This window comes from Sceloporus occidentalis, unplaced genomic scaffold, assembly GCF_023333645.1.
Source record: "Sceloporus occidentalis isolate IW3139 unplaced genomic scaffold, rSceOcc1.0.p SCAF_5, whole genome shotgun sequence".
In the NCBI taxonomy this organism is placed as follows: Eukaryota; Metazoa; Chordata; class Lepidosauria; order Squamata; family Phrynosomatidae; genus Sceloporus; species Sceloporus occidentalis.
The window spans coordinates 40,445,666-40,471,928 of NW_028316985.1; the positions used below are offsets into that span (position 1 = coordinate 40,445,666).

The following is a 26,263-nucleotide window of genomic DNA, read 5'->3' on the forward strand; positions in this document are numbered from 1 at the left end:
GATGGACTTGAAAGACCAATAGAAATCAGAAATTATGGCTAAAATAAAATACAAGTGAAAAATGATCTTATGTTCTCAGGACTACATACAATGAATGTGTTGTGCTCCATACCCATCCATCACCACTTGTACAACTTTTTCTAAATGAAGGGCTGTGTGTGAGTACCTGGATATTTATCAAATTTACCCTTTTATAGCATACATGCATTGATAAGTAATGTGCAGTGCCATTGTTCCACCGTTTGTTCCCTTGACACACTCCAGTCCAATAGCTTAATAGCTATTTGCCCACTGTTATTTTAACACATTGCCAAACCAGCTGTATAAACCAGACAACTGACCTGTGAAAGAACCTGGAGATTGCAGTCTCTAGAGTTCACAGAGCTGGATCCTGATATGATCATATTTAGAGCAGACCCACTGAAATCAATAGTCCTTAATTTATCCTTGATTAACTTACCTCATTGATTTTGAAAGATCTGTTGTAAAAATATCCAAGCCTAGGTTGAACCAAAGTACTTGATTAGATCCCCCCTCCAATCCTGAACAAGTATGTACAAGTATAGTTACAAATTTCCAACATGGGAGTGACCCAAAGAAAACTCTGGAGCTATGAACAAACAGTATCAAACCAGCCATTTATTTTGTAATAAAAACCCACATCCTTCTCCGCTCAGCCACCACTACATCAGCATTGTGCGAACTGAAACAGAATCTAGGACTCATTGGCTACAGAAGAATGAAGAAGCAGGTGGAATAACATACAGTTAACAAGCAACAATACATTTCAGAGATGTCACTCTCTCTGTAAAGATCCAGGCACCAGGCACTGGGAATGTAGATTCCTGATCTTTTTACTTCCCCCTTCTTTGCCCAAAGTAACGCTTGTAGGCAGCGGCATAGCCATGGCGCAGAGCATAAGTGTCACAGGGATAGTAATCATCACAGATCTCCCTCTGACGTTCCTGGGTACTCTTGCTGCGTCCTCTGATCCTGTCCATGAAAGCAGAAGAGAAGTGGGGAGGGAAGAGAGGCAATTATTGTGGTGACTGTTTCTTATTGAACATTGCTGTCCATATCTGAGAAAATTCTTAAATGAATAATTTTGGGTTCTGGTTATCTCGCAAATGCACAAAGTATTTTCTATCATTGGGATTGTTGTTTGTATGTTTTTAAATCTCCCAGTTGTTTCACACAAATGTCTCTTATGAGGAATACTAGATTATCATCCTCATCATCTTGACTTTCCCCCAAAAATGCAGACTCAAGGTAGTTCAGGAATAAGGTGCTAACTATGCATAGAATCTCTTTTGTAGAAACAAAGATGTGACCAGAACTAAAAAGGAATATGAAACAAAGAGAGGACATAATGATAAGATATAATGAGTATTCAGCAGCTTCTCTATGCAAAGTCTTGATACCATTATTCTTATCACTGACTATACCACTTTCACCTCTAAAGTAAATTTTTGGCATTGTGCGTTATTTCATAACAGATGCTCTGGGATGATTGTAAAATGTATGGACTACCAATTAGCTTTGCCCCCCTCCCATTCTCCATGTTCAGTTCTATTGTTTCAGTAGACTTCTCCTCTACTAGTTCTTTTGAGTTTAATTAGGCTCAGAAGGGTATTAGAGAAGTGCTTTCAGGTAATATTCATGCCTGAATGTTACTTCCAAACAGAGCTTTAATGGGTGATTTATTTTTATCCCAGCTTCCACAACCTATAATAAACAATGGTTGGTGGCCATGCTCACTAGAAGGATGCTGAAAGCTGTAATCCCAAAACATAAAATTTCCAGCTTCTGTTTTTCACATCCTGGTTGCTGTTTCAAGCAAAGGTCACCACTGATAATATGCCTTCTGGCATCCTCAATAAGTGAGGATGGCTGGGAGTGATGGGATTTGTAGTAAAACACTCCTGGAAGAGACCAGTATGAGGCAGTCTGTTTAAGCTCCTCTGTTGTCTAAGGAAGACCATCTCACCCACAGTCACAGATTCCTTGTATATAGCATAACGTTTACAATGCAAAAAAGAAATACCTTTCATACAGATAAGGATTCCTCCTGTTCTCAGGTGAAGGTCTCATGAAAACATTGGCATGCCTTCTGTTAATGAAAGGACCTGGAGAGAAATGGCTTCAGTTACTACTAAGTTAAGCTGATAGCCAATAGCTTTATGCAAAAATAAAATACTACTACATTAGTTTCAGTCACTTAATCACTCTTCACAGTCATGCTAGCCATAGCCAACACCATTAGCCCCCTTTGTACATCATTGCCCTTTTGCTATTAATGGAGCAAGGCTCACACACCCTTCCTTCCCTGGTTTTCTATATGTACTTTCAGATGACAATAAAAACAGCAATTGTAGTATAAAACTTGTTACATAAGAGTATAAGTCTCCTGCATTGACCAGAACTTATAAATGTTGCTTTTTTAACTATAAATCCTAGAATCCCCCCATCTACTTGCCCACAGCATAGTTCCACATTACATCAAGCCCTATTAGTATAGTTAAAGCATAATAGGTATTATTATAGGTGTGACACTGACAATTCTCTAAAAAGTCTGGAAATGCTGACTGAGGGATGATGGAAGTTGTAGTACAAAAAGGTAACTCGTCCCATGGTGATTGTGGCACTGACACAGACTTCTTCAGGAAAGAAGTCTATGTATGTATAGAGGCTGCCAGTCCGGAACCATATGCACCAACACTCTGGTATCATTTATTTAATTATGCTGTCCTAGAATCTTGTAGTCTTTAGATTCAAAAGCCATTTTCTGTATTACTTTCTGTGGTCTAAATGTTTTTTTCCCCTGTCTCCCCCTTTCCTTTCATGTAATTTATATTTGCTGTGACTTACTGCGTGGTTAATATATTTGTATCAGCTTTCATTTCGGCAAAAACACAGAAGTTTTATGTTTTGCTTTTTCAAGAACTCAGTGTTTCCAGTATGTGCTTTTTTTTATTCTTGTTTTTTCTCTGAGTTTCATGACTTTCTGAAATATTTCTGGTATTTAGGACACACAAGAATCAAAATCCAGCATCCAGGACTCTCTCTAGTACCATAGAAAGAAAAAGAGTCACCTACCTGTTGCCTTCAGATGTTTATTGCTAGCTTTGGGAGAGGCTATTCTGGTGGTCATGTCCTACCCTATTTGAACTGGTGGTGAGTGAAGAACCCCCAAATAAATCACACACCAATTAATAGTGGCATGATAGCATTTTGCTTTGTTTGCTTTACTTTTTTGTTGTTGTTGTTTTGTTTGGGGCTTCTTTACTTGAAAGAAACAGAACTATGGGAGAAACTAGACACAAAGGAAGTCCTGGTAGTTATATAGAAAAGGGTATTGTGCACAAATGATTATGCAAGAAGAGTCAGAAAAGAAGTGCCTGCTATTATTTTGTTATGTGCCTTCAAGTCATCTCTGATATTAGAGATCCTATCATAGGATTTTCTTGACAATGTTTATTTAGAGGTCTGGCATTGCCTTTTTTTTTTTAATGAACCCTATAGCATTTGATATTCTGCAGTGGTCTCTTTTCTAATCCTGTTTAATTTGGAAAGTTAAGATCAGAAAAGATTTGGTGCCTTCAGGGTATGTTGAAATCCTGCTGATAATACCTGTTCTTTAATAGCCCTGCTGTCCTCCTACACACCACTCCCTTGACTTCATACCTTCCAGAATAAGGATTTAGGCAAGTTTTCTGGGAACTCTAGTCCAACATATCTGGAGGTGCCAAATATTGACCCTACATGCCCAAGGAAAGATGGGTGTATTGGATCAAACATTTTTAATGGAATTCATGTTAGAGACTGATGTTGAAGGAAGGTCCTGGATCTGAAAGAAAGGAGTGAAAACTATTTTGCTATCTTGGATGATAAGATTGTGTTTTGTTTTCAGCCCAGAGCTCTTTTAGGTGTTGTTTAACAATGCCACTTTTAAAGTAACACAATTTTTGAATAAGATTTGTCAAACAGTTCAGCTTCTACCTTTACAGCTTTCCTTCATATCCTCCTGAGTTGCTTTACAATCTTTACAGTGAAGAAACCTTCTTTGTAATGAACTAGCCCTCCTTTCTCTTCTAAATCTAACTAATTTAATGGCCCAATCCTATTTTGGAAGTAAATGCCAACAGAGGTTGGGAAAGTTTCTTTTTAGACAACAACTGCCAGTATCTCCAGTCTGCATGGCCACTGATGGCTGAGGGACTTATGAGAGTTGTAGTCAACAAGTGACTTTTCCAAACTGCACCCATACCGGTCTTTAACTGCCATTTATCCATGCTTAAGTAATCACTCCCCCCTGTGAACTGAGGTAAGGAGTTATTGACAGGACTGGAACCAAATTGCAGCCATTGACAAAAAAGGGTGAAGCATATTCAAGGAAGGCCTAATGTTTGCCAAAGTACAAACATATTCTTTTAAAAAGCAAAGAGAGACAACTTTCCACACTTTAAAATAAAAGCCCAGTTAAGGCTGAGGATGTTTAGTACTAGTAGAACGTTGAGTATCCATTGGAAAAGAAAAGGAGAATCTGGGGGATGAACTTTGAATGAGGCAATATGCAGAACCCACTTGGTCTCTTTCCAGACAAGCTCAGAGGTCAAAAATTTTCTTTGTTGTTATTGTTAACTGCCCTGAGTTGACCTCGATTCATGGCAGCTCTGTGGATGAGACATCACCAAGGCCCCCTGTCTTCCACTGCTCTGCTCAAGTCTTGTAGATTCATGCCCATGACTTCCCTAGTTGAGTCTAGCTATCTGGTGTGTGGTCTTCCTCTTTTTCTACTACCCTCTACCTTTCCTAGCATTACTGCCTTTTTTAATGGTGCCTTCTCATGATGTGGCCAAAGTACAGAAAGATTTGTGTTACCTGAAGACAGGTAGGTCATAGTGACAGTTTTTATCAGATGTTGGAAAACGTACTTCTTTGGACTAGAGCTCCCAGAATCCCTCAGCCTGCACAGCTGCAGACCTTCCTGGTCATTGGATTCTGGGAGGTATATTCCAATAAAGTCACTTTCCCAGGGTCTGCTTTTTATTCCCTCAGTTAGTTGAGGATCCATGTTCACAAGGGAACTGGGCCTTTTGAAGTGGCATGGTAAAACAATTCGGGGTCCCCTTGGCAAGTGAAAATGTCAACCTTAAGCATCTTAGTAAATCAGATAGCACATTGTATTGCTTCTTACTTGTAATTTCGTGTGATTCAATACTCTCATGAGACTCTGTGAGGAAAAAAGAAAAGAAAATTTGTAAGCTCCTAATAAATACAACAAAAAAGAATAAGAATGTAAGTAGTGTGAGAATTGTCTTACTCTGTCAGGCATTTTTAAAAAGGGGCGAAAAATCTACATCCACAACTCAGCATTCAAAGGTGGCCAATCAGATGCAAAGCTTTAGAAATGTCAGTTTTTGTGAGTTATAAGGGGGAAAAAAGTAACATTTTCTACCCTCTTTTCCAGATGTCCCTGATGAATTCGCTTCTTAGCTATGGAGGTCCCATTCTCATTTATGACTGATAGAACCCTTCCATGAATGGCTTCATTCCTTTTAAAAGCCATTTATGCTAGTGATTCTTAAAATAGATAAATGCATGCATCATTCAAAAGAGAAAATGGAGGAAGGCTATTACACTCTTGTGATTATGACATGATATTGGATGGAGAAGAACATTTGAGCTTTTTCTATAATTATGTCACTAAAACTTCAGGAATAAATTCTTCTAGAACATGGCCACATAGCCCAAAAAACCCACAAGGCTGAACCTAGTCAAATAATAAGTAGTTTGTAAGCCCCACTGTTTTCAGAAGGATGAACACATGATTTTGTTTCCCTGTTGAAGCCAGTGGGACCTAGCAGTGTATGTCAGTATAGCTGGTCCTTGTTCTGTAGCTCCTGAATGTATGCAAGTAAATTTAATTTCTCCCCTTGCATTTTGAAAGAGGTCTAATGAAAGAGCAGGATAGTTTTTTGTGGGGTTTTTTGGGCTATGTGGCCATGATCTAGAAGAGTTTATTCCTGACGTTTTGCCAACATCTGAAGATGCCAGCCACAGATGCTGGCAAAACATCAGGCATAAACTCTTCTAGAACATGGCCACATAGCCCGAAAACCCCATAAAAAATTATGAATGCCGGCCATGAAAGCCTTTGACTTCATAAAGAGCAGGATTTCCCTAAGAAATGGCTGGTGAGAGAACCAACAACTGGAAGCTGAATGTCAGAGAAGTTAATTCCGAATTCCGAATATTCACTTTCCCTACATTTCCACATTGCTCCAGTAAACTCCCAGTTGACTGTCCCAAAGTCTTCAAAAAGAAAAGTTAGGATTTCTAGGCAGGGGAAAAAAACCTTCTTTTCTCCAATAGTCATGGAGATCAGGAGATGAAAACTCCTCAGAAAAGAACTTCTCCTCAACCTATTCAGCAGCTTAGCAAGGAGAACCCAGTAGGCAACTCCCATAAATAAAATAGTGCAAGTAAAATTATTCCTGAAATTTTCCAAGGCAACAGTGTATTTGTGTCTTACACTATCTGCTGGTAAAACACCTGACCTACATTCCTCCATCCCTTGTGTTTTGAATTAAGGTAAAAGAGGATTGTGAATGAATAAAAACAGAAATGCTTACGTTAGACATAAAATATCAAGAAGTCTAGACAGAGAGTTCGATCTGAGCAAAGGGAAGGGACTAGAATATTGGCAAAAGATGGTATAAATGAAGTACATGGTAGAGAGAGAGGTAAGCTGGCAAAGAGGCAAACATCAGACACAAGGGTATGGCCACATTCTGTGAGATGAGTAGATTATAACCACAGATGAGCACCAATAAAAGATAGCATCACCTACCATAGCAGAAAGCTGCCATCATCAGGACAGCCAGGAGTGCAAGGATGATGAGGGTCCGCATTGTGTTTCTTTCTCTTTCCCTCTGTGTCTATCCTGGTCTCTGTTTCCACCAAGGGCAGCCAAAGACTCAGCAAGCTGCAAAGTTTAGCAGTTGAGTGTTTATTAAGAAAGCTGCCTGCAGCTGGGAGGTGAAGGAATTAGATGAAGGGGGTCTGAGGAAGGTAGGGGCAACTTGGCACTTGCCCTCTAGGAGACTGCAATAGAACACCCTTGATGGGTGGGTTTACTCAGCTTCTGGTAGGAGTGGGCATCCTTCCCTCCCCTCCCCTTCTGCAGAGGGAGGACTTCACAGTTCAGAAGGAGGTGAGATGTTAACTCTCCCTGCTCAGAAATGTTAAACTCTGGGGGTGGAATTCTAGACATTAACCAAGGCCTAGGACAAGGGATTAAGCTTTCTCCTAAACCGAAGTGTTCCGTTTTCTCATTTATCCTCCAGTTTTATACCTCTTTCCCCCACACTCACAGATCTAGTGTTTTGGCTCCTCAACATTCTCTCAAGATAAATTAACTATGAATACAATTTCTCCTGTATTTCAGTATTTTGACTTCTCTTCATATGCTGCCTGTGGGCCAAGCACAGTTGTCCATCCTGTTGTAAATGCACACACAAGCATATACCTATTCTAGAATCTGCAAGCCAAAAAGATTCAAGTGATATTGTCCATTGATCATTTTTAACAATACAGAGTGGTTCTAGACCTATGAGTTAACAAAGATCAGGTGTGCAAACTGGAAAGGCAAAGGTTGCAATAAAAAAAATTATACAAATATACAGTAGTGCCATTAAGAACTATTTACAAAATTTAGATTAATACAGACGTTAATGCTTTAGACAGGAAATTAAAGAAGCTCATACAGTATTAAGAGAGAAATTATGGGCAGAGGATGACTAGGAAATATGTGGCAATGTTATTGAATTCTGGATTCTATTTTCAGCGTTCCCCAATCTTGTGCTCTCCAGATATGTTGATCTACATCTCCCATTGCCCACAACCAGCATGACTGCTAGATGGGTGATAGGAACTGTATTTCAGCACATCTGGAGAGCAGCATGTTAGGTGCTTTACATATATTCGCTGCAGGTTGTCAGCCATTACTAGAAACACACTGCCAATGAATTTTCATCACGTTTTTACCCATATCCAGGAGAACGTGAAAACAACTCTTTTTTATATATTCAAGTTGTGTGTTTGGTTTGGGTTTTGTTTTGTTTTGTGATACTAGTTCTAAATCTGAACATCTAGATTTCACAGCATCTTCTGTTAATATTGACCACAAAGGGCACCAATTTGGGGAAGGCAGTTTGAGAAACTGTATACACAACCAAAGCATGGGGAAGTTAGGGTGTTGCTGTTGTTTTTTATTACAACTGCCAGAATCTTCACTCAGCATGGTCTGGAATGCCCTCTTATGACAATAGGACAACATTTTCCAGTGCTGAAAATTGCCTTTCAGTAGCAATCTTAACACAATGCCATGAGGGGGAATAATCATGGTTTTTCATCCCCTTGCCTTTCCCACAGCTTGACAGTTTTCCAAAAGATGACATGCCACAATCATAGCATATCCAAAAACTCAATGGAATAGCTCCCGTTTAACAAAAGAAAAGAAAAGGGGGAAAACTTGGCATTATCAAGTCTCTATCACATAAATAATTAATTTATAAATCAGGTCTCTGCTTAGTTTTTGCATTAGCAGTATAATCCTCTGCATGCTTCCTGAGAAGCCCTACTGAGTCAATGAATGTACTCCCTCTGAAATGAATTGGATCTAGATTAAGTCAGGCATGTTTAAGTGCATCTACACTATAGAAATAATGCAGTTTGGTACCACTTTAAATGACGTGGCTCCATCCTACAGAATCCTGGGATTTGTAGGTTTGTGAGATAACAGCACTCTTTGGCAGAGAAGGCTAAAGACATTGTAAAACTACAAATCCCAGAATTCTATAGGATGGAACTACAACACTGTCAACACTGCATTATTTCTACAGTCCAGATGCACCATTATTCTGAGGGAAGGAATCTTGCAACCCTCCAGATATGTTGGACTGCAGGTCCCAGCAGATTAGCTGACACAGCCAATGAGGAAGAATGCTGGGATCTGCAGGCCAACAATATAAGGAGGCCACGTGGCCCCAAATCCTGCTTTATTCCCATTAATTTCAGTAGGATTAATGTGCGACTTAATCTGGGCATACAAATCTGTATGTATAGTTCTGCAGCCTAAATTTATTAGAAGAGCAAAAAATACACGATTGGAAACAATTCCCACCCACTTTCCAACTGGTGATAAAATGAGTACTGTAGTTGAGAAGCAGCACTTCATTCAATATTCTCAAGAATATTAAGTGAATAACACTAGTATTAACATCCCACATTCCTAGAAGTTGGGAAGAGAGAAACTATAACCTGACAACTAACAAAATGCCTTGAATCAATGCAATCTGTGGTTGAACTAAAACCACTTGTAAAACCACATTCAGAATACAGCCGAGTGCCTGCACTGGGCCATTTTGAGCCACAGTTGAGTCCAAAACTGTGGTGTCTGAGAAGCTTTGCTAACCTATGACTAGCCAAATTGTACATGTCTCCTTCTTTCTGTCTGGCTCATGAGGCCAAATTTTCAACTATCATTGCAATTTTCTTCATTTTTGGTTTTACATGTCCCCGAGACATCTCAGAACAGGGGTCCTAAAGCAGAGATTGATTGGCAGAAAATAGCAAGGTACTGTGTTGAAACAAGGGGGACTCTGAAAAGTACCAAAATTAGGCAGGGACATGCTACTCCCTTTGGCAAAAAAACTTTGAAGAGAGGAGTGTCCAAATCATTGCAATTTGCAATGCCAGGAAATAGTTCACTCCAAATTCCTAGCCCTCTTCCAAGTTCTGTGACCATGTGGGGAGAAACAGAGACAGCAAAAAAGACTGTTTATTAGCAGTAGCTTTCCCTAATGCACAACAGAGTCCTTCTTTCCCTCAGGCTAAGACCTTTTGCTTTCTGATATCAGCCTTATCCTTTTTTAAAATTCTTCTTGTTAAGATTTTGTACCCACACCCAGAGGAGTGAGATGGAAACAGGCTGTCCACCATCCACATAAAAGCATTGAAATGTATTCTTCCAGTTTCTTGCACCAGCTTCCCTTCCTCTCCTTGTTCCCCAGCTCCTCCTGGATTTTTTTTTAGAAATTGGTCTCCTTTAAAGATATTCACTTGCCTGGGTCAGAACTTGTTTATGTTCCACAGAGCTCACATTTTATCCAAATGTGGATTTTATGAGCTTGCAGTATATCACAGTCACTCTGGCGTCTGTGGGCCTCTACGCTGCCAAGAAAACTGAGAGGCGAAAGAGATGGAGAAAGAAGAGAAGAAAAATAGGACTGGAGAAGTAGGTTTGGGGCAAGAGGGCTAGTGAGCAAGCTGTATAAAGACCACTGTCTCACAAACAATAGAGCCCTCTTCACTTTCTAGGTAGCAGCTCTGATCTTCAACTGTCACCCCACACCTCCAATGGCTAACCCTTTCCTCCTTGAAAAGGAGGAAGGATTGGAAGAAATGTGCTAACACTTTTAAAATTAACTGGTTTTATTTTAGCATGACCTTTTATGGATATAAAACCAACTTCTTGAGATCACTACCGAGTGGCATTAAGGCATCAGGTACTATAAATGTAATAGGCTCCAGAAAGATGCAAATTGTGGCCCCATACAGACAAGCCAAAATAAAGCTGCTTCAAGTCACTTTGGAAGTATGCTGTTTAAATGATGCATGTATCCTAAGAGTCTGGAAGTTGCACCAAAGAACTCTTTAGAACTGGTGTGTGGCTTTGGTGTGACTTCTAGACTCTTAGGATGCATACCATCATTTAAACAGCATACTTCCAAAGTGACTCAAAGCAGCTTTATTTTGGCCTGTATGTATGGGGCCTGTGTCTTATTGCCCTAACTTTTCAAAGTGCTGGGAGAGGTGATTTTTTCAAATCTTTACCATAATCAGGTTGTGTTGATGCACGAAAGCAATACATCTGCTTACCAAAAGTCAGATTCCCAGGGTTCAAAACTCTCTGTGAGAAGATCCCTTTTGTTATATGTGCATTAGCAAGAACTATTAATTATATATAGGGTCCTGTGAAGTCATTGCCTTTGTTCATACCTATGCTAATAGGTTGTAATTTGTGAATATAGAATCATAGAGTTGGAAGAGACCACAAGGGACAGCCAGTCCAACTGTCTGCCATGCAGGAACTCACAATCAAAACATCTCTGACAGATGGCTAGCCAGCCTTTGCTTAAAGACCTCCAAAAAAAGGAGACTCCACCACTCTCCTAGGAAGTGTCTTCCACTGTCTAACAGTTCTTACTGTCAGGAAGTTCCTCCTAATGTTACGGTGGATTTTCCTATAGCTTGCATCCATTGCTCTGTGTTCTAGTCTCTGGAGCAGAAGAAAACAAGCTTGCTCCATGCTCATTGTGACACCCCTTCAAATACTTCTAGCATATGATCTCTTAACCATCTCTTTTCCAGGCTAAACATACCCAGCTCCCTAAGTCTTTCCTCATAAAGCATGGTTTCCAGGCCCTTCACCATTTTGGTGGCCCTCCTTTGGACACGCTCCAATTTGTCAACATCCTTTTTGAACTGTGGTCCCCAGAACTGGACACAGTATTCCAGATGAGGCCTGACCAAGGCAGAATAAAGTGGCACTATTACTTCCCTTGATTTAGACACTATAATTCAATTCAAATGTTTCTTTCTAGTCTTCATATGTAATTTCTTTGTTCAAGGACTTTAACCTATAAATCCCTTACTGTATGTCCAGGAAGGCTGAAATGTTCAACAACAGTTTTTGGGGTATATACTTCCTTGGGATTTTTTTCTTGATTTGTTATCTCTGCCATCATGCTAATTGCCAACATTACAGACATGTGGCTGGGCTGTTAAACATCATCATGTTATTTCTAACCATCTTGAATGCAAAACATTTCCAAGGTCAAATAAAGTAGAGATTGGTAAAGATTTTGTTAAATCCATAAAGTTGCAGTGAAAGGCCTGATTGTGATCAATCCAGGTTTGCATCAGCATTTCAGTAAACTCTCATAGGCAGCTTGTAGAAATGCAGGCATTTCTTGACACCGGCATGACAGTATCTGGAAAAATGTGGTTCCTTTTTACCATTGATATGTTTACCACATTCTTTGCCTTCCCAAAAAAGTGATACAGTACTGTTTTCAAGCTTGACACAGAATTAATGGAAAGCAATAACAACCAGTTTCACCCATATAACTTGGCACTGAGTATAAGCAGTTTGTTAGGAAGTTGTTATTGCTATGTTTTATGTGTGTGTAGGTATATGAGAAAGAGATCATTCTCAAATGGAACATCCATCTATGTGTGTGTGTGAGAGAGAGAGATTGAGATTGAGAGAGAGAGAGAGAGAGAGAATGTGTCTTTCAGTCTGAGATACATTCCTTTCCATTGGAGAAAAGACCCATTTTTCAGGCCTTGGAAAAGTTACCTTTTGGATATAGGTTCCAGAATCTTCCACCCAGCATGCCCACTTATAATTCAAAAAAGTGTATCTATTTCAAATTCTGCTTATTCTTATGATATCTTAGTTTGTTTTAATTATGATACAAGTTACAAATAGTTTATGATCTAATGCAAACCTAGATTAACTTTTAAAAATGAAGAACCTACATAGATATTGCATTAAGTAATTGCTACTTAAGTTCCATCTTCACCATTTTGTATCATCTTTCTTTCTATCATAACCACAGCCCAGTAACATTCAGTAAACCGCTGTGTACTTTAGGGGCTGAAAAGGTTGGCCTTGTGGACCTGACCATGGAGAACTAGAGCCTACCAAGTGGCTGATACTTCATCTGTCTTTTCTTTGCATCTGTAATACAAAACTACCCAGACATTATTAAGTCCCCTGCATACTCACATTATGGGCTGTGTTTTCTTCTGTTTAGCAGATGGTTTCTCTGATGTAGTAACAGGTGTTCTTGTCCTCCCAATGTCCCTGTACTCTTCAGGGGCAAAGAGGGGACCTTTATATTTATGATCAATTGACCCCTCCTTTTTCCCCTGCATCATCCGCCTCCAGTCTGTCACCTTTTTTCAAAATATCTCCTTCCCTTTCCCTCACTCAGGAAATCAAAAACCTCAGGAAATTCAACCAAGAGAAAGAGGGGGAGTAAGGCAGGATGCCAGTGGCTAATAGGGTCAAAACCACAACTTGGGGGCAGTGGACTGCACCTAAACCATAAACCAGGCCATAAGGGGGCCTTGAATGGAGCCCTTGAAAAGCACTTTTGAATAGGAGTTCTTTGATGCCTGCATTTCTCTTTTCCAACTTCATTCCCCCCTCTAGCACTCATGCTCTGTGCCACAGACATGCAGAGGCAAGGGCATAGTCTAAGCAAGGCCTCATAGATAAATCCTTTAAACTCATACTGTTTGGGTTGCATTTCTTCAGAAGTGGGAAGGGGGGGATAAAAAGTACTTGGATCTTCTGCTTCTTCGCTGAACCCACTCTTCTCCCCTTCACCAAAACAGAAATGCTTAAAATGAATTTAAAGAGCACAAAACAGCATATTTGAACTGAGTGGGTGTTTGGCATTGAAGGGAATTGGCTTCTAAATGAATTGCAGATGAATGAATGTTTAAAGAAATCCATTACGCATGTAATGGTAAGAACAAGCCATTACATATGGGCAGACATGACAAATACAACAATTGTGCCGCCTATCTAGATGCCTTTTTAAAAAAATAAAAATCATGTGTCTTAAAAGCTGGACTAGATCCCCATGTGTGGTTGAGGGACAACCTGCCTCAGTAGGTTATTGAGTACTTCTAGGCCTATTTTGTGTCTAACACAGTTTATAGCTTAATAAAATGTGTGACATCTCCCTTGTGTGTATTTATTCAGTATAACAAATATTGAATCACTCCAGCTCCATCAAATTTCCTTTTGTAAGAGGAAAAGCAAGACAGTCATTTTCTACAGTCCTGAGTGGTTACAACTGGATGTACACATTGGAGGTGTCTTAATCAAATATGGACTGACACTTGTTCCAATGGGAAGCTGAGAATAATCACTGTGTTGGTTCCACAGTGAAACCCATCCACTTATGTAAACTTATGCAAGTTGAATGTTTGAATAGGATTATAAGAAGAGTTTCCAGTAATCAACCTTCCCCATATCATCCCCTGCCATTGTCCCCGGTTTCTCCTTTTCCATTATCTTGTCAAATGCATGATTGGAACTACATGCATGCTAAGATAACATGAGGAGTCATCGCAAGCATACACCACTAAAAGCCTCTGGCTCATCATTCCTCCATTGGTATCTCCACGTCTACACTTATCCTGCAGGGTTTTTTTTCGGGGGGCGGGGGCAAACTAGAGCTCCACTTGCCATAAGGAGGCAATGGTAGCAGCAGAGAAGTCATGCAGGAAGTGTAGCTACAGATAATTCATTGAGAAAGAGAGAGAGATTTGAAAAGTGTCTTCTTACAGTTGCAACCTAGAAATCTTATTAAGCTACATAGAACTGTCCATTTGCTCAATTTTTAACTGTCTTCTTAAAAACTGCATTTGAAAACCATTTCATGACAATGGCCCTGTCCAGATGGGCCCTTTGCAGCGCATCCACGATGTGCTAGGGTTGCCTTGGGGTGGCGTGTGCACACGCTCCACAACCCTAGCATGTCATGCATGCGCCGCAGTTGTGCAGTGCCATACATATGGCGTGCGCAATGATTACATCGCAGCTGCACCACCTCCAAACAGCGTTGCACAGCTGCGACATAACCACGCCGTCTTTGGCACTTTGCAGCACTGCAAACAGGATCCGCTTTTGGGAGCTTCTTTTTTGCTGCACAGCAGCGCCACACAATTTGTATGCTGCGGCGCTCCTGCACAGCAGAGAGAGGCACCGAGGAGGCATCTCTTTTTGGCAGTCTGTACCCCGCCAATGATGCATAAATTCTATGCATTTACCTCTGTCTTATAATACATTGCTTGTTGGGATCTGTAAACCTGCTGTATATTTATTCATATCATATGAACATTTATATTAAAGGAAGAAATGTATCGCCTTCAGAAAATGTTGGACTGCAGTTCTCCCTGTTCTTACTCGCTATTGACGTTGGCTAGCAATGGTGGGAATTACAGGCCAACAAAAGCTGGATGTTCACATTCTGTTTGCAGTTGAATGAGTGGTTGAGCAGAGATCCAATTACAGGTGTTTGGGGTCCACTTGTGCACACATCTGGACATGATACTCTAGGCCAATGTGATTTTATTCATATTGCTGTTCTCCACTTTCCTGAATGGTAACAAATTTACAATCCATGTCAAAACAGCATGCATAGTGCAACTTACACCAACATAAGACACCAACATGATTCTGGCCTCAGAGGGCAGGTCTATATCAGTGCTGAAATTATAAAAGGGTAGGTTTTAATTTATCATTGGGATAAATATTGAACATGAAATCAATTACTAAGGTCAGTGGCCCCAACCTTAAATCCCCAGATGTTGGACCACAGTTCCAGAATCCCTGACCAATTTCCATGGCAGCAGATACTTCTGGAAGTTGAAATTCAACAAATTCTGAGGTCTCAAGTTTGGAAACCAATGGCCTAGTTCTAGAGAGGTGATAGGCTCTCTGTTTGAGTAGAGGCTAGATAGCCATTTTCTGGAGATTCTCTAGCCCTGGATTAACTGCATCAAACAGGACTACATGGCCTATTAAAACACACACATTTTTCCAGTTCTGTGTTTCTTCTTTTTTATGCCATAGACATTAATTGATATAACACTATTCTCAGGTTTACCCTATAAGTAAATTGATCAATTTAGAAAACAACTGCAGTTGTTAGCTACCACTGAGTAAACACCAATATGTCTTTCCATAATCTAGCAATCTTCTTAGAATCATAGAATCATAGAGTTGGAAGAGACCGCAAGGGCCATCCAGTCCAACCCCCTGCCATGCAGGAAATCCAGATCAAAGCATCCCCGACAGATGGCCATCCAGCCTCCGTTTGAAGACCTCCAAGGAGGGAGACTCCACTACACTCCTAGGAAGTGTGTTCCACTGTTGAACAGCCCTTACTGTCAGCAAATGCCTCCTAATGTTGAGGTGGAATCTCTTTTCCTGCAGCTTGCATCCATTGCTCCGGGTCCTAGTCTCTGGAGCAGCAGAAAACAAGCGTGCTCCCTCCTCAATATGACATCCCTTCAAATATTTAAATAGGGCTATCATATCACCTCTTAACCTTCTTTTCTCCAGGCTAAACATCCCCAGCTCCCTAAGGCGTTCCTCATAGGGCATGGTTTCCAGACCTTTCACCATTTTAGTCGCCCTCCTTTGGACACGCTCCAGTTTCTCAATGTCCTTCTTGAACTGTGGCACCCAGAACTGGACACAATATTCTAGGTGGGGCCTGACCAAAGCAGAATAGAGTGGCACTATTACTTCCCTTGATCTAGACACTATACTTCTATTGATGCAGCCTAAAATCGCACTGGCCTTGTTAGCTGCCGCATTGCACTGTTGACTCATGTTCAACTTGTGGTCTACTTGGACTCCTAGATCCCTTTCACATGTTGTCTCCTTAAGCCAGGTGTCCCCCATCCTATATCTGTGCATTTCATTTTTTCACCCTAAGTGCAGTACCTTACATTTCTCCCTGTTGACGTTCATTCTGTTAGCTGTGGCCAAGCTTTCTAGTCTATTCAGGTCATTTTGAATTTTGATCCTGTCCTCTGGAGTATTAGCTATTCCTCCTAATTTGGTGTCATCTGCAAATTTAATAAGTATTCCCCCAATTTTTTCCTCCAAGTCATTGATAAAGATGTTGAACAGTACTGGGCCCAGGACAGAGCCCTGTGGGACTCCACTGGTCACTTCTCTCCAGGATGAAAAGGTGCCATTGTTGAGCACCCTTTGGGTTCGTCCAGTCAACCAGTTACAAATTCACTTAACAGTTGCCTTGTCTAGCCCACATTTTACAAGCTTGTTTGCAAGAATGTCATGGGGAACTTTGTCAAAGGCCTTACTGAAATAAAGATATACTATATCCACAGCATTCCCTTCATCTACCAAGCTGGTAATTTTATCAAAGAAAGAGATGGGGTGATTGTTCTTAATAAAGAACAATCACCCCACAGTTACAGTAATATTTAATACACTTCTGTTGCATAGCATCTCCATATTTTTGCATAGATTCCATAGGAAAGTGAGTTTTGTTTACAAACTGGAATGATTGCAGCATATGAATTGATTATTGTTCAAGCTATCTGGCTGGTTGTCAAGCTAACAGGATGTCCACTGGCATTTTGTTAGGGAAATATACAGGCATAACTGCATATTGAACTTTTTTCGTTGTTGTGAAGAAGGAAGTCACTCTCTCTGCCATGCAGTGATCCAAATCCTACAGGACTCCCTTTTAGCCAGATGCAGAACAACAAAGGCATCCTCCAAGATCTCATGGAGGTCCCAGGGGATGACATTGTTATTGGGTGTCTGCTTACAGGGACCTAATCAGACTTTTTTCTGAAGCTGCCTGCTCTTCACTGCCAACCAAATGACTGTGAAAGAAGTGTCCCAACATGGGGAAGGTGAGTCCTGTGCAAGGGGAGGTGGGGGGTGATTGCTGTACTTCAGCATGGTCCAATGGCCAATAGATATGGTGCTTGGTAGAGCAAATCAAGCCTGAACTCTCACTATAAAGAAAAATGGCTAAACTGAGGTTGTCATAGTTTGGAGATGTTAGGAAGGATCGAATTAGGAGAATTTTAATTAGCTCAGATATTGCTGAGAGGGTGGCTTAACAACCCACGTGCCAGAATTGGGTCCCAACAGTGTATACCAGAGGTCGCCAGCAAGCTCCAAGAGAAAGAGACGCTGATACCAATTAGGTCCAATAAAAGGGTAACATTTATTAAAGCACAGGAAAACCACACAGCAAAAGGGGGCATAAACACACACACACACACACACACACACACACACACACACACACATTCAATGCTAACAGCAGGGGGATGGGTAAGTTCTGGAGATAGGTTCGAGAAAGAGAGGCACCACTAGGGAATACTACCTTAGAAGTCTTCTCCGAGAAGTCTGATGAAGCTTGGATGGATCACGGCCACAGGAGCGCGGAGGAAGAGGGCCGCAGGAGCTAAGAGAAGAGTTCAAACTGGCATGGACCAGTTTGCACTCAGGAAATAGCACAAAGAGGGTCCAAAAACCCTGGGTTTTTATAGGGAGAAATGTAGCTGGAGGCTAGGAATACTTGCTAGACAAAGGTGTTGATTGCTTGGTCTCTGTTAAGCCAAGAGCAGTTTAATGTGTTTGTACAATTCATTTAGGTCTGGACACAATTTAGAGGAGCATCTGACTTGATTACTAAATCGTTAATCTGATCACTGGCCCATCAGGTGTGAGGCTGTCTATTGTCTGATTTGGGTAACAGTGGCGATTCTGGTTTGGCGACTCCCAAACTTCCTGTGGGGAATTTCCAATTCCATCTTTTTCTAGGAACTCTGCCTCTGCAAGGTGAGTTGCCTACGTGGTCTCCTCGCCTTTGGTTTAATGGCGGGTCTTCTGTGGGGTCAGTCAGGGGTCATAGCACAGACCACATATACCGAAAATTTTATTAAAACCAAACTTGGTAACAGAGATATCATGGATTATTTGACTCACTGGAAAAGACAATATTGCTTGGTAAAGTGGGAGGCAGTAGGAAAACAGGAATTCTACATTACAGGTGGAGTGATTCATTCAAGGAAGCTACAGCTTTTCTCAGCAGAGTAGCTGATGACCAGGGCATTGGAGGTGTCTCATTCATAGGTTCACCATAAGTTGAAATCAAAAAAGAAAGAAATGAAAGGGCCTAGGCAAATGACAGCCAACTGTTTATATATCCAAGAAACAAGTTTGTGATCCTCAAATACTCTGATGTAACCTTCCACAATGGTATACATTCCCAGTGCATTGGGCTACATCAAACCAGCTAGTATGGCCATTTACTATGCCGGCTAGGGATGATGGGAATTGTAATCCAACACATGTGGCTGTCATCAAGTTGTGGAATGCTGGCTTAATACATGTTGACATAGAATCCTGGTAGGAAATGGCAAGCGAAAACACAATGTATACAGTGCAAACAAAATTGCATGCAGCAGAAGCAAGCTGGGAAGTACTGTCTGCAGTGCAGCCATTCCCTGTGAACTCTATGTTCTAACAAAACATAGGGTGAGACTATCACAAGATGGACTCAGCCATCCAGGAGGAAATTGTGTAAACGGGATCACTGTACTTAGTCTCTGTTCAGTGACTGGTTCATTGCACTCCTCCAGACTAATCGAGCTATTACTCCTACAGTCTGGAAAGAAAGGAAGGAAGGAAGCAACTGGTAAGGGGGAAAGGGGCTTTCAGTTTTTAAAAATACCTTTTTAATGATTGGCAGCTGTACTGACAAGTGGTTTCTATAGCTAATCAAATCCTTGTAAGTACAAGAAAAATAAGCAAAATGTTGTGTTAAAACTCATTGGAGTATGATGAATCAGAAGCCCTCTTCTTTTTTCCGCACCCTCCCTTGCTTCTCATCCTAATTTATGTCCGGAGCTGACTCATTCTCTGCAGTCAGATGTGATCTCTAGCCAGCTAACTTTCCTGTCCAGACTTGAAGAGTGATAAGAAATTATTTGGACTAAATCCTTCGCTGTTCTGGTAAATAACCCTCTTTCATCTTTTGCAGAAAGAAAGTTGTACTGGATGCCTTAGGCCAAAGTGCTGTCTAAGAGCCAAAGTTCTCATATGTGTCTTGGAGCTGGAGTTAGTCTGCTGTTATAATAAAACACACACCACCCAGGTGTCCATATTCTGCCTATTAGACTTGCTCGTTACCATACAAGGTTTGTCATCTTGTATATTGTATTTTACTTAATTGAGTTGCTTTCTAATGCACATTCTTCTTGTCCTATATTCCAGAGTAGGTCAAGGTAGGGTGGCCAAGTGCCGATGAATTAACAAAAGATAGGAAATGCATCATATAAAAAGAGGACAAAAGAGAACATATATTTCCATACATTCTATACATTCTAATATATTTGTATAGGTACAGATTTGGAAGGCAAGTGTATTTCAAATAGAAATATAATATGTTAACATAATGGGAAAAATCTGTGACTATGTCGGTTGATGAGCTTGCTCCAGCTCTTTTCCAGATACTAATTTTTGGTGGTCATACCAAGGTCAGTACTTTCTCTGCCTATGTTTTTTTTTAAAGGACCTGGACTCAACAATCTTCAAGCTGACTGTACTTCATACAGAGGATTGTTCTCAGGTAACCAGAAATATGCACAGAACCCAGGTCTGGAATCCTGTTAAGTCTCAACAAGAGCAGACCCGTTCACTCAGCTATTTGTTGTTTAATGCTCTGGTGCCCCAACAAACTACAGTTCAATAGCATTGAGCATGGCCATTCAAGCAGTATCAAATCGGATTATTTCTGCAGTGCAGATGCAGCCTAAAAAAGCCTAAGCTACAACTTCTTTTTCATAGTTAGTCTCAAAGGTGCTACAAGATCTCTTTGCATACTAATATCTTTACCAGTGAGTCATATTATCTTATGTTGTATCCAAAGTATAATATTCTCAGAATCATCACTTTGGGCTCTCATGAGAGTTTAGGCTTGATTTGTTCTTGGACCTATTGGCGGGTTACAGACCGCCATTTAGGACGCGCTCTGCGCGTCCTAGGGTTAGGAAGGGGCGTGCTAGGGTTAGGAAGGGTTGCCCCTTCCTAAACGGCCCTGTTCCCGACACGCGCGGAGCGCGTCCTAAATGGCAGCGCCCATCCACATGGGTGCTGCCATTTTTACATCTTGGATGCACAGCATCCAGACGTGGCACACCGGAAGTGACGCTGCGAGTGTGCGCCTCGCGGCGACACTTCCAAGGGCCAAAAAGGAGCGCCATTTAGGCACTCCTTTTTCGCTGCAGCCGGAAGCCTCACGGTCTGGCCGCTGGGGCTTCCTGCCGCTGCTAATGGCGGCGGCGGCAGACCGCCCGCTTTAGGGCAGTCTGTAACGCACCATTGTCTGGAGATAAACTCAGTACTAGATTGTACCATTTACCTTAAGATAGAGAAGCCAGCATTGAATGGGATAACTGGCAATCCAGCTACCTGAAATAGTTCAAGTTATTTATTCCAACCTGAAATTCATGCCTGAAGCATGCTGAGGCAGAAAACTAAGAATGTAGCTCTTGAAGAGATGATAACAGTGATGAGGAATGAATATAACATGTAAAGTGCTTTAGGGTACTTGTATCACATCTCTCTATAGGTCAAAAGTGTAGAAGAAAAGGTGGAGTAATGTGATCCTTGGCAATTCCCTTCTGAAATAATCCCTAATGCTAGTGGGCCTAAACATGTGCAGACACACACACATGCATTTCATAGTTGTCTTTTCCCTGTTCCCAACAGATTAAAAAAAATGTATAGGAAAGATCTAAAATGCACACAAGTGATTCTGCAATTCATTGGTGTGTTTGTGTACAGTACAAGAAAGACATCCTTATATTTTGAAGGTTAATATTCAGCTAATCATATCTTCCTATACACAACTACAAAATTTTTGGTATTAACTACAGTAAATCTGTACTTTTGCCAAAGGCCTTGATATTCAAAAGTGTTGAACAACGTATATAGCACACTCTTTGGAAACCATGTTCTTCATCATTATCTTCTTCCTCTTCATCACCTTCCTCTATTTCTCCTTCTCCTTCTCCTTCTCCTCCTCTATGAAAGTTTATGCTATAATACAGTTATTATTCTTAAGGTGCTACAGGACTCTTTTTAACAACCAGTTATGTATTTATTTATTTATTTATCAACATAAAAAGAAATTATTATTTATTTTCATAAAATGAAAAGGATACAAAGCAGCACTTTTCACACAAGCCTTTTGGCATTCTCCTTCCCATAAAAGGTTGAGAATGCAGTAATTTCTGTTTACTTTGGTCTTTCATTTCTTTATTAATACAATTTCTAGTGGAGCCTGATGGTCCACAGTCTTCTTTATAGCACTGAATGCTATTCTGCAGATGGGTCAGGAAACATGGAAGGATAAGGCAGATCTAGCGCTGTTAGATCTCAGGGTCTTGCCCCAGTTCTTTAGTCCTCAAGGAAAGTGTAATACAGAAGAGTGACAGCTTTTGCTGTAATTCAGTGTGTTGCTCAAGTATCAAATTATAACGGCACCCTCCCCAAAAAAGTGGTATATTGTTATTGTGTGTTCTTCCTCATGCCGCAAAATACCTTGGGCCATTTCTGAACATGTAAATTGAATGGTACAGTGTACATTTGTCTGTTTGCTTGCTGTTCATCTATTGTACCTGCTTCCGCACAAAAAGCACCAGGCAAGCTAGGCCACAGAAGTCCACTGGGAGACCTTGGGCAATCACTCTCTCACAGCTTCAGAGGAAGGCAATGGAATACCCCCATGAACAAATCTTGCCAAGAAAACACTGTGATAGGTTTGCCTTAAGGTTGCAATAAGTCAGAAATAATTGAAGACATGAAACAACAACAACAACAACAACAACAACAACAACGCTAGACCCATGGGAAAGACAGACTCAATTGTATCCCCGCTTTTTAACTATTCAACTTAGTATTGAAGCAATAAAACCATAAAACCATTCAGAACATCGAATTTCAAATTCTCACACCTGGCTCAAGAAAATGTCAAATTTCTCAGCTTGTAAATAGAAATTTAAAGGGGTCTGAGAAAACAAAAAATCTGTATGTTTACCACACAAACTTAGAAATGATGCCATGGTGGAAAGAGTGTGTGTGGGGGGGAGGGGGGGTGTCACTGCTTCTTTTAGATTGTCCTGGAACAGACTAATCTCTCGTCTGTCAACACTACATAGAGAAGGGGATGGTTCATTATTTTTTATTAGAGTTAAGATACAGTACTTAGACTGACCAGTGGATAAGTTGGCCCAATTCATTGGGTCAATTTTTGGACTTCAACATATGGACTTATATATGAGTGTATACTGTACTTAGAATCCTCTGCTGGAGAGTTGGTACACTTTCTTAAGCTACATGGACAATTCCAAGTACCTCAACTATATATCCAAGGATATGCTGCTGTGACAGTTAAAGACATTTCCTGACTTTTACCAAGTAGCTGATCACATACAGTAATAATTTATCTCCCTCAGATTATTGACACCTTTTGGGAGGAAAGCTCCTTCCTAAGTAAACATTTTCTTGCTTTGACTGTGTCTATTGAAATGTGAAGGAACTGCAGAAAAGGGGGCTGTTAAAGTCATCTTTTAATGTAACTTGTGTAAGCAGTGATTTAAGAGCATGACATTTTCAAGAATGAAGCCATGAAGGAGGACTTTCAGACTGCCCTGAATCACCTAAAGGCGTTTTGTTCCACCTGTTCTGACACTGAGATCTGTTTTACATGATGCTTCTAGTGTGCAAGCTCTACATCCTCCAGGTAGCCATCATCTGAACTAGATTCTGTTCAGACTGTGGCTCACCATGGCACTAGAAAAGATCTGAAAATAGAACAATGGAATACTGTGTGCTCACGAGTTAGATCATCAGTTCCAAGTATAGCCATCACCTCACCTTTTTAAAAGTGTCATATGAAATGCCTTGAGTCAGCATTTGGGAATGACAAATGTGAAGTGCTTTGACAGAGCGAGACCTGAATGGCACAAATGTGTCAGATGTTCCAGTGGGTATGGTTTTTGAATATATGCTTATTGTCAGAGCTGGCCCTACCATTAATAATCATAATCATAATATATTTCTATTTCCCACTTCTCCCTACGGATCAAGGCGGGATTACAACAAAATCACATACATCAAACAACCAAACATTAAAACGTTAAAATTTCCATAAAAATAACCCTCCTATGACACAGTAATACTGTGCAATGCAATACAATTAAAGCAATACACTTGCCAAACCAAGTAGAATTCAGATTCATCTCTTACACAGTTGGGAATAGAGAGAAAAATGACCATATTGTTCAAATCAGCTCTGGTGGGAAAGCCCATGGTAGGGTAAGGCAATAACCTCAGCCTTTTATCAGCTCCTGATGAAAAGTGAGCATTTTCTTGTGTTGCAAAACAGAGCTCCATGTGCTACCCAGTCTGCCCTGCTCCTCCTGATCTTTCCTGATGTATCTATACTGCCTCTCCTCCAGTGAGATAAAACTAGCACATATGGCTCTATTCCTCTGCACTTTATTCCTACAGTAATCCTTTGAGGTAGGTCAGCCTGAGCAAGAGTGACTGGCCTGAAGTAGGAGAGGGGAGAAAGCGACCTGATCACTTTCTCCCCCCTCCTACATCTAGAGAAGTGCAGGCATGAATTCCCTGGGATGTTAGGTGTGTCCACCAAGACCTTAGTAAATAATGCTATTGCTATCCTACGGTCATCAGTGCTGAAGTATGATTCAGCTGCCTGCCTGGTTAGCTGATATATGTGGAATTTTGTGTATTGCCCGAGGCAACAAAACATCTTGGTTATTCTTGTTTTTGGAAGTCAGAATTAAAATGTAGGATGTGAGCACAACCACGCTATGTGACTAACTCACTAAAAACAGGATAGGATATAAAGCTCACACTGAGCAAAGTGAGCTCACAGGTTGTGGGGAAATACTTGTGTATGTGTTTATATATATACGTTCAAGTTGCCTGACTTATGGCAACACCATGAATTTCATAGAATTTTCTTTGGCAAGAAATAGTCAGAGGTGGTTTTGCTAGTTCCTTCCTATGAAATATAGCCTACAGCATCTGGTATTCATCGGCAGTCTCCCATACAAGTACTAACCAGAAATGACCCCACTTAGCTTGCAAGATCAGATGGGATCTGGTCCCTTTTGGGTATTTAGGCTGAGAAAAATAGTTATTAAATAAAGGCATATGGTTCTTGTAAGGTAATGTCCTTCCTCCTGCAAGCGAAAACTTTGTACAAGCCATTGTATTCCTTGTTACTATATATGGATGTGAGAGTTGGACAGTTAAGAAAGCAGATAGGAAGAAAATCAATTCATTTGAGATGTGGTGCTGGAGAAAAGTGCTAAGGATTCTGTGGACAGCCAAAAACACAAAAATTGGGTCCCAAAACAGAACAAAGCTAGAATTCTCCCAGGATGATTAAACTGCAGCTGTCATACTTTGGCCACATCATGTGAAGGCACAACACATTGGAAAAAATAATAATGCTAGAAAAGGTGGAGAGAAATAGAAATAGAAAGAGAGGAAGGTCACATGCTAGATGGATAGACTCTATTAAGGAGGTCATGGGTATGAATTTTCAGGATCTAAGCAGAGCAGTGGAGTTTAGGGAATCTTGGAGATGTCTCATCCACAGGATCACCAGGAGTCAAGAATGACTCATGGGCAGTTAACAATAACAAAAGCTCAGAATGAACTGAGACTGACTTGGCAAGCAGAGAGCAACAAAATGGGGGTTTCCAGATACATTTGAGGCAAGAAAATGACCAAGAAAACAGTGGAGCTGCTGTTCAATAAGGATGGTAAAGTTGCTAATAGATCACAATGAAAAGGAAGAAATACCTAATCCCTATTTTGTTTCATTTCCCTCCAAAAAAATGAAAACTGGGTGCTTCCATTCAGCAGGAGAGACTGCATATCAAGATCAATGGGGTGTTAGTCAGGAAATCGCCTAGCTAACCTAAATGAGTTTAAATTTGCAGAGCCAAATTAACTGCATCTCAAAGTATTGAAGAAGTTTGCCGATCTACTCACTGAATGACTTGCCATCATTTTTTTAGAAATCTTGGAGAACAGGTGAGATGCCAAAGGAGTGGAGAAAGAGAAACATTGCTCCTTTCTTAAAAAATGAAGATCCAAGAAACTACAGACCAGTCAGCCTTACCTTAATACTAGGCAAAGTATTAGAACACATTATACAGGAGTCTATATGCAAGTATCTTGATAACATTGCAGTGATCAGTAGGCGCCAGCATGGACTTGTCAAGAACAAATCCTACTAAATTGATTTTATATATTTTTTCAATCAGGTCACTAGTTTAGTAGATGGTAGGAATGCAGTGTCATTTATCTGGATTTCAGTAAAGCATTTGATAAGATTCCCCCCATAATATTTAGATTAGCAAACTGATTAAATATGGAATAGATGGGAAGACTATCTCTTGGATTCCCAGTTGGTTGGAAAACCATGCTCAAAGAATTGTCATTAATTATTGTGCTTTGAACTAGAACAACATCTCAAGTGGAGTGCCTCAGGGCAGTGGTGTACCA

The 26,263-nt window shown here is 40.6% G+C and overlaps 1 protein-coding gene across 1 annotated transcript; it reads right to left on the reverse strand.

Moving 5' to 3' along the window:
- Nucleotides 1-619: 619 nt before the first annotated feature.
- On the reverse strand, nt 620-12,938 carry MGP (matrix Gla protein). Its single transcript, XM_089526778.1, has 5 exons — nt 12,860-12,938; nt 6,854-6,988; nt 5,198-5,233; nt 2,045-2,126; nt 620-993 (listed from the first exon to the last, which is right to left on the reverse strand). The coding sequence occupies exons 2-5, from the start codon at nt 6,912-6,914 to the stop codon at nt 855-857; spliced, it is 318 nt and encodes a 105-aa protein (XP_089382904.1). The 5' UTR covers nt 6,915-6,988; nt 12,860-12,938; the 3' UTR covers nt 620-854.
- Between the last annotated feature and the right edge of the window lie 13,325 nt (nt 12,939-26,263).